The following is an 8,538-nucleotide window of genomic DNA, read 5'->3' on the forward strand; positions in this document are numbered from 1 at the left end:
AGAGAGGGTCTTATGGCGTTTCCCTAGCGAGTCCGAGTTGGTGGGAGTCGGATGACAATGCTGTGAGTAGCTGGCGCTTTCGCTTAGCTAAGGCTAAGTTTAGACACAGATAAAATGAAGTAATAAAATAGGGTGGAACCGCGTTTAAACGCCCCTTATGAGGTATCATGGGAGTGTTTTAGCGGTTTTTTCTTTGGCTAAAATGCACTTGTGATGCGTCACCAGAAATAATGTTTAAGGAGAAGATGATGGCGAAAAAGTTAACATTTCAAGAAATTATTCTAACCTTGCAACAATTTTGGAATGACCAAGGTTGCATGCTCATGCAAGCATATGACAATGAAAAAGGTGCGGGTACGATGAGCCCTTATACCTTCCTTCGTGCAATCGGTCCAGAACCATGGAACGCAGCTTATGTGGAACCATCACGTCGTCCTGCCGATGGACGTTACGGGGAAAACCCAAACCGTCTTTACCAACACCACCAATTCCAAGTGGTTATGAAACCAAGCCCAAGCAATATTCAAGAATTGTACTTGCAATCTTTGGAAAAATTGGGCATCAACCCACTTGAACACGATATTCGTTTTGTTGAGGACAACTGGGGAAAACCCATCAACGGGTTCTGCTGGTCTTGGTTGGGAAGTTTGGCTTGACGGTATGGAAATCACTCAGTTCACTTATTTCCAACAAGTTGGTGGTTTGCAAACAGGCCCTGTGACATCAGAAGTGACTTATGGTTTGGAAACGTTTGGCATCATACATCCAAGAAGTGGATTCTGTCTATGATATTGAATGGGCTCCAGGTGTTAAATACGGGGAAATTTTCTTACAACCTGAATTTGAACATTCAAAATATTCATTTGAAATTTCAGATCAAAACATGCTTCTTGAAAACTTTGAAAAATACGAAAAAGAAGCTAAACGTTGCTTGGCAGAGCACTTGGTACACCCAGCGTATGACTATGTTTTGAAATGCTCACATACCTTTAATTTGCTGGATGCTCGTGGTGCGGTTTCAGTAACAGAGCGTGCTGGCTACATTGCCCGCATTCGTAATTTGTCGCGTGAAGTCGCTAAAACCTTTGTGGCAGAACGCAAACGCCTTGGTTACCCACTTCTTGATGAAGCCACACGTGAACAATTATTGAAGGAGGATGCTGAATAATGACTAAAAATTTACTTGTAGAACTTGGTTTAGAAGAATTGCCAGCTTATGTCGTGACACCAAGTGAAAAACAATTGGGTAAACGTATGGCAGCCTTTTTGAACGACAAACGTTTGGCATTTGATAGCATCCAAACCTTCTCAACTCCACGTCGTTTGGCAGTTCGTGTGACTGGTTTAGCGGATGCACAAACTGATTTGACAGAAGATTTCAAAGGGCCTTCTAAAAAAATCGCCTTGGATGCTGATGGTCAGTTCACCAAAGCTGCTCAAGGATTTGTGCGTGGAAAAGGTTTGACCACAGACGATATTGAATTCCGCGAAGTGAAAGGTGAAGAATACGTTTACGTTACCAAACACGAAGCTGGAAAATCTGCCGAAGAAGTATTGAAAGATTTGCCAGAAATCCTAGCTGCTATGACTTTCCCAGTTAATATGCACTGGGCAAACAATACCTTTGAATACATTCGTCCCGTTCATACATTGACTGTTCTATTAGATGATGAAGACCTTGACCTTGATTTCTTGGATATTCATTCAGGTCGTGTGAGCCGTGGACATCGTTTCCTTGGTCATGAAGTTGAAATCGCAAATGCAGATTCTTATGAAGATGATTTGCGTCAAGTCTTTGTCATTGCAGATGCCAAAGAACGCCAAGACATGATTGTTAACCAAATCAAAGCCATTGAAAAAGCCCAAAATGTACAAGTGGAAATTGATGACGACTTGCTTAACGAAGTTTTGAACTTGGTCGAATACCCAACTGCCTTTATGGGAAGTTTTGACACTAAATACCTTGACGTTCCAGAAGAAGTGCTTGTTACATCAATGAAAAACCACCAACGTTACTTTGTTGTTCGTGACCAAGACGGCAAGTTGATGCCAAACTTCATTTCCGTGCGTAATGGTAATGACCAATACCTTGACAATGTCATCAAAGGAAATGAAAAAGTGCTTGTGGCGCGTTTGGAAGACGGTGAATTCTTCTGGCGTGAAGACCAAAAACTTAAAGATTGCGGACCTTGTCGCAAAACTAGATAACGTGACTTTCCACGAAAAAATCGGTTCGCTTTCAGAACACATGAAACGCAGCAAAGTGATTGCCGCTTACCTTGCTGAAAAAGCTGGCGCTACTGAAACTGAAAAAGCAGCCCTTGCCCGTGCAGCTGAAATCTACAAATTCGACCTATTGACAGGTATGGTCGGTGAGTTTGATGAATTGCAAGGGATTATGGGTGAAAAATATGCCCTTCTTGCAGGCGAAGAACCAGGCGTAGCCACAGCAATTCGCGAACATTATTTGCCAAATGCTGCTGATGGTGATCTTCCAGAAACTAAAGTAGGTGCTCTATTAGCCCTTGCTGATAAATTGGATACTATCTTGTCATTCTTCTCAGTTGGCTTGATTCCATCAGGTTCAAATGACCCATATGCCCTACGTCGTGCAACAGCAGGTGTGGTGCGTATTATGGATGTTTTTGGATTAACTATCCCAATGGATGAATTGCTCGACGATCTTTATGCCTTGTCATTTGATAGCTTGACATACGAGCACAAAGCAGAAGTGATGGACTTTATCCGTGCGCGTGTGGAAAAAATGATGCCAGCTAAAACACCAAAAGACATTCGTGAAGCTGTGTTAGCAAGCACTAATCTTATCGTGCCTGAAATGCTTGAAACAGTAGATGCTTTGGTGGCAGCTAGTCAAACAGAAGGCTACAAAGCAGCAGTAGAAAGCTTATCACGCGTCTTTAACCTAGCTGAAAAAGCTCCAACAGGTGTGAGCGTTGACGCTAGCTTGTTTGAAAATGATGATGAAAAAGCCTTGGACAAGGCCACACAAGACTTGACCTTGTCAGGTACAGCTAGCGACAAATTGGCACAACTCTTTGCTTTGAGCCCAGTTATTGACAAATTCTTTGACAATACCATGGTTATGGTGGATAATAAAGCTGTTAAAAATAATCGTCTAGCTATTTTATCGCAATTAAGCTCTAAAGCTAGCCGCGTGGCTGCCTTTAACAAATTAAACACGAAATAAGCTAGTAAAATCTACTCATTGAGTAGATTTTACTGCTATCTTAAAATAGCTAAGATATCAAAATAGAAAGGAAAACGTATCTTTCTAGCAGGATACGTTTGGGAATGAACTCATGCTTGAAAAGAAAATTGAACGTATCAATGAACTCGCACGCAAGAAAAAAACAGTTGGTTTGACTGGTGAAGAAAAAGTTGAACAAGCTGAATTGCGTAAAGAATACATCGAAGGTTACCGCCGCTCACTCCTTCATCACATCGCTGGTATCAAATTAGTTGACGAGGAAGGAAACGACGTGACACCTGAAAAACTCCGTCAATTGCAACGTGAACGTGGCTTGCACGGCAGAAGCCTTGACGACCCAAATTCATAAAAAGGAAGCTTGGTTATTTTGAAATAACTGAGCTTTTTAAGACTACTAGTTAAAAATTTTCAAGAGATATGATATAATAGAATCCGAACAATTATAGTTTAAGTCCTTAAAAAAGAAAGGTTTCACTCATGACATTTGATGCTATTGATCAGTTGGCAGTCAACACTGTCCGTACGCTTTCGATTGATGCTATTCAAGCAGCTAATTCAGGTCACCCAGGCCTTCCAATGGGAGCTGCTCCGATGGCTTATGTCCTTTGGAATCATGTAATGAATGTTAATCCAAAGACTAGCCGTTCTTGGTCTAACCGCGATCGTTTTGTGCTCTCTGCAGGACATGGTTCTGCCCTTTTATATAGTCTTCTTCATCTATCAGGCTACAAGGTTAGCATGGATGACTTGAAAAACTTCCGTCAGTGGGGCTCAAAAACACCAGGTCACCCAGAAGTCAACCATACAGATGGTGTTGAAGCAACGACTGGACCTCTTGGACAAGGGATTGCAAATGCTGTCGGAATGGCTATGGCAGAAGTGCATTTAGCCGCTAAATTTAACAAACCAGGATTTAATATCGTTGATCATTATACATACGCATTAAATGGTGATGGGTGTCTTATGGAAGGGGTCAGCCAAGAAGCTGCTAGCCTTGCTGGGCATTTGAAACTAGGCAAATTGATCCTTCTTTACGATTCAAATGACATTTCACTAGATGGTTCAACGTCAAAAGCCTTCACAGAAGACATCAAAGAAAAATTTGAAGCTTTTGGTTGGCAACATATCTTGGTGAAAGATGGTAACGATTTGGAAGCTATTGCTAAAGCCTTGGCAGATGCAAAAGCTGAAACTGAAAAACCATCTATCATTGAAGTGAAAACCATCATCGGTTACGGTGCTGAAAAACAAGGGACATCAGCTGTTCACGGCGCTCCACTTGGCGCTGAAGGTATTGCTTACGCTAAAAAAGCTTACGGATGGGATTACCCTGAATTCACCGTTCCTGAAGAAGTCGCAAAACGCTTTGAAGTTGGTATTAAATTCCGCGGAGAAGCTGCTGAAAATGCTTGGCAAACCAAATTCCGTGAATACGAAATGGCTTATCCAGAATTAGCAGCTGAATACAAAAAAGCCTTTGCCAACCAACCTGTAAACGTTGATCTTAAAGCCTTTAACTTGGATTCTAACCAAGCTAGCCGTGTGTCTAGCCAACAAGCAATCCAACAAATTTCTGTCCAAGTGCCATCATTCTGGGGTGGTTCAGCTGACCTCTCGGCTTCAAACAATACCATGGTTGCTAAGGAAACAGATTTCCAACCTGATAATTACATCGGTCGCAACATCTGGTTTGGGGTTCGTGAATTTGCCATGGCTGCTGCTATGAACGGGATTGCCTTGCACGGTGGAACACGTGTTTATGGCGGAACATTCTTCGTCTTTTCAAACTACTTGCTTCCAGCCGTCCGCATGGCAGCTCTTCAACAATTGCCAACCATCTACGTGATGACTCACGATTCTATTGCGGTTGGTGAAGATGGTCCAACACACGAGCCCGTTGAACAATTGGCAAGTGTCCGCTCAATGCCAAACTTGAACGTTATCCGTCCAGCTGATGGTAATGAAACTAACGCTGCTTGGAAACGTGCTTTGGGAGAAACAGACCGTCCAACAATGCTTGTCTTGACACGTCAAAACCTTCCTGTCCTTGAAGGCACTAAGGAAATGGCTGAAGAAGGTGTCAACAAGGGAGCTTACATCATTTCTGAAGCAAAAGGTGACCTTGACGGTATTCTTATCGCAACAGGTTCAGAAGTGAAATTGGCGCTTGATGCGCAAGCTGCTTTGGCAGACAAAGGGGTTCATGTGCGCGTGGTTTCAATGCCAGCACAAAATCTCTTTGACGAACAAGATGCTGCTTACAAAGAAAGCATTCTTCCAGCTGCTGTTACAAAACGTTTGGCAATCGAAGCTGGCTCAAGCTTTGGTTGGGGCAAATATGTTGGTCTTAACGGAAAAACATTGACTATCGATACTTGGGGAGCATCAGCACCAGGTGCTAAGATTTTTGAAGAATATGGCTTTACTGTGGACAACGCTGTGAGCCTTTACGAATCTTTTTAAGATAGACATAAGGTTAAATGCGATAAATCATGAGGGAATGGGTCAAGAAATCATTGAAGGGTGGTTTCGTGCTCATTTCCTTTTTTGCCATTTTGATAAGGAAAGGAAAATCATAAATAACCGATAAAGAATTGATGCTAGCTGGTCAATTGTATATGTCTAGCGACGAAACACTGATGAAAGAAAATGCTAAGACAAGACGCTTAACCCGTTTGTTGAATGCCACGACCGAGGAAGAAATTGACAAACGAAACCGTCTGTGCAAGGACTTGTTTGGGCATATTGGCGAGTCTTTTTGGATTGAACCGCCCTTTAGGGGAGATTACGCCAATAATATCAGTATTGGCAACAACTTTTATATGAATTATGACTGCATTATTATGGCGGTCGGTAAGGTCACTATTGGGGACAATGTGTTTTTGGCGCCGAGGGTTAGCATTTACACGGCAGGTCACCCTATTGATGCTGAAAGCCGCAACACCTTGCTTGAATTTGGCAAGCCTGTCACTATCGGTAACAATGTTTGGATTGGTGGCAATACGGTCATTACACCAGGGGTTACCATTGGTGATGACGTGGTGATTGGTGCGGGTTCTGTTGTGACAAAAGATATTCCAAGTCATACCATTGCAGTGGGTGTACCATGTAAAGTCATTCGTGACATTACAGATGAAGACAAGACCTATTGGCAAGAACAAGTGCGTCGTTACCAAGACTATCGCAACCTCTAAAAGCAGGTAAAGTTGTTTTCAGAAAAATTTGACAATTCATCTTGAAATCGGTATAGTATTAACGAATGTTAAGAAGTATTAAAAAATAGTAAGAAACAATGTTCTACATGGATAGTACAAAAGGAACAAATATAGAGCAATTTCTAGGCTATATGAGATAAAAGGAGCTACTATGATATAATTTGATCACGTTTCAAAGATCTACGGTAACAAAACGGCGCTGGATGATTTGACCATGACTATTCAAAACGGTGAGATTTTTGGCTTAATCGGACACAACGGTACGGGGAAAACCACGGCAATCAGTATTTTGACGTCCATTATTGATGCCAGTCGTGGTGAGATTTATGTGCATGGCTTGCCTCTGTCAGAAAATCGTGATGCCATTAAAAAACGCATCGGTTATGTGCCAGATTCGCCCCATATCTTTTTGAATTTGACGGCGCGGGAATATTGGTACTTTTTGGCAAAGGTATATGGGGTTGAGCTATCTGTTGCGGATGAGCGGATAGCACACTTGGCCCAATTGTTTGGACATTGCTCAGCAAGGCGGATGACTTGATTGACAGTTTTTCGCACGGAATGCGCCAAAAAGTGATGGTTATTGGGGCACTTATCTCTAATCCTGACATTTGGGTGCTTGATGAGCCATTGACAGGTCTAGACCCCCAAGCTTCTTTTGATTTAAAGGAAATGATGCAGGCGCACGCGCGTGAGGGCAATATTGTCCTCTTTTCGACCCACGTTCTTGCTGTGGCAGAGCAATTGTGTGACCGCATTGGCATCTTAAAACACGGGCAATTGATTTTTATAGGGAGTTTAGCAGACTTAAAAGCTAAGTATCCCAACAAGGATTTGGAAACCATTTACCTTGAATTGGCAGGACATCAGATAAAAGAATAGAGGTGAGGTTATGAACTGGTCAACGATTTGGAATTGATTAAAATCAATATCCTCTATTCTAATCCACAGTCGGTTACGGCAGCCAAACGCAAAAAAGAACGTCGTGCCAATAAGCACTTTTCAGCCTATAAGAGCTTAATGCAGCAACAAGGAATTTTATGTTTGGTGTTTTCAGCCATTTACATTTACCTCTACACAGGTATTGATTTTCGGCATTATCCTGGTTATTTTTCGGCTTATATTGGTATTTTCATGATCGTGTCTTTATTTAGCGGCTTTTCAGCCCTTTACGGTATTTTTTATGAAAGTAACGACACTAAGATTTATGCTCCCTTGCCGATAAAATCCAGTGAGCTATATGTGGCAAAGGTCATTTCGAGTTTTGGCATGACGGCTGTCTTTTTGACCCCGCTCATTTCCTTGTTATTTATCGCTTACAAGCAACTGAGGGGGATAATCTGGGCGATTCCCTTGACTGTACTCATGTTAGCATTTTATTTTTATCGACGACCATTTTGACCTTATACTTGAATGCTTTGGTTGGGAAAATCATTGTCAGAAGTCGCCACCGCAAGCTAATTTCAACCATTTTAATGTCTATCTCAACCGTGGCAAGTGTGGGTGTTATCCTATACATGAACGTAAGACACTATGCAAGGAGGAATCTTATCAGACCGTCTATCCTTACCGTATTTTAGGGGGGTATGATGTGGTTCAGGCACCTTTTCAGACACTCGCTCTCTTGCATTTTTGGTTGCCTTTGCTGATCATGCTGCTTTTAGCAGTAGGAGTTGTGACTTATCTGATGCCTAGTTATTTTAGGGAAGTTATTTACGCTCCTAAGCCTTCTGCTAAAAAGAAAGAGACAAGGATTAAGCATCGGTCTTTGCCATCTGTCATGGTTCGCCACCACTTGTCAACGCTACAAAGTGCGACGCTTTTGGTACAAACCTACCTCATGCCTTTATTTTATGTAGCCATTTTTATCACGCCTGTTCTGACCAGTGGGGTGAGTTTTACCCAGCTCTCCAGTGACTATTTTGGTGTGGCCTTAGTGATTGGTGCCATGTTCGGGGGATTGTCCTGCACGGCAAATACCTTTGTCGGCGTGGGCGTGTCTTTGGAAAGAAGTGACTTGATTTTTATCAAATCATTGCCTATCAATCTCAAAGGCTTTTTGGTTCAGAAATACCTTGTTTTAGTCAGCTTGCA

At 42.2% G+C, this 8,538-nt stretch overlaps 3 protein-coding genes across 3 annotated transcripts; all 3 read left to right on the forward strand.

Moving 5' to 3' along the window:
• The first annotated feature begins 248 nt into the window (after nt 1–248).
• Nucleotides 249–1,168, forward strand: LOC121489478 (glycine--tRNA ligase alpha subunit). Its single transcript, XM_041752554.1, has 2 exons — nt 249–645; nt 876–1,168. Exons 1-2 carry the CDS (start codon nt 249–251, stop codon nt 1,166–1,168), a joined length of 690 nt encoding a protein of 229 aa, XP_041608488.1.
• Nucleotides 1,169–3,706: 2,538 nt separating this feature from the next.
• On the forward strand, nt 3,707–5,692 carry LOC121489479 (transketolase-like). The gene has a single exon (XM_041752555.1). It carries the CDS (start codon nt 3,707–3,709, stop codon nt 5,690–5,692), a length of 1,986 nt encoding a protein of 661 aa, XP_041608489.1.
• Nucleotides 5,693–5,847: 155 nt separating this feature from the next.
• LOC121489480 (maltose O-acetyltransferase-like) lies at nt 5,848–6,423 on the forward strand. Its single transcript, XM_041752557.1, has one exon. It carries the CDS (start codon nt 5,848–5,850, stop codon nt 6,421–6,423), a length of 576 nt encoding a protein of 191 aa, XP_041608491.1.
• The last annotated feature ends 2,115 nt before the right edge of the window (nt 6,424–8,538 follow it).

Source organism: Vulpes lagopus, chromosome 4, assembly GCF_018345385.1.
Source record: "Vulpes lagopus strain Blue_001 chromosome 4, ASM1834538v1, whole genome shotgun sequence".
Taxonomy (NCBI): Eukaryota; Metazoa; Chordata; class Mammalia; order Carnivora; family Canidae; genus Vulpes; species Vulpes lagopus.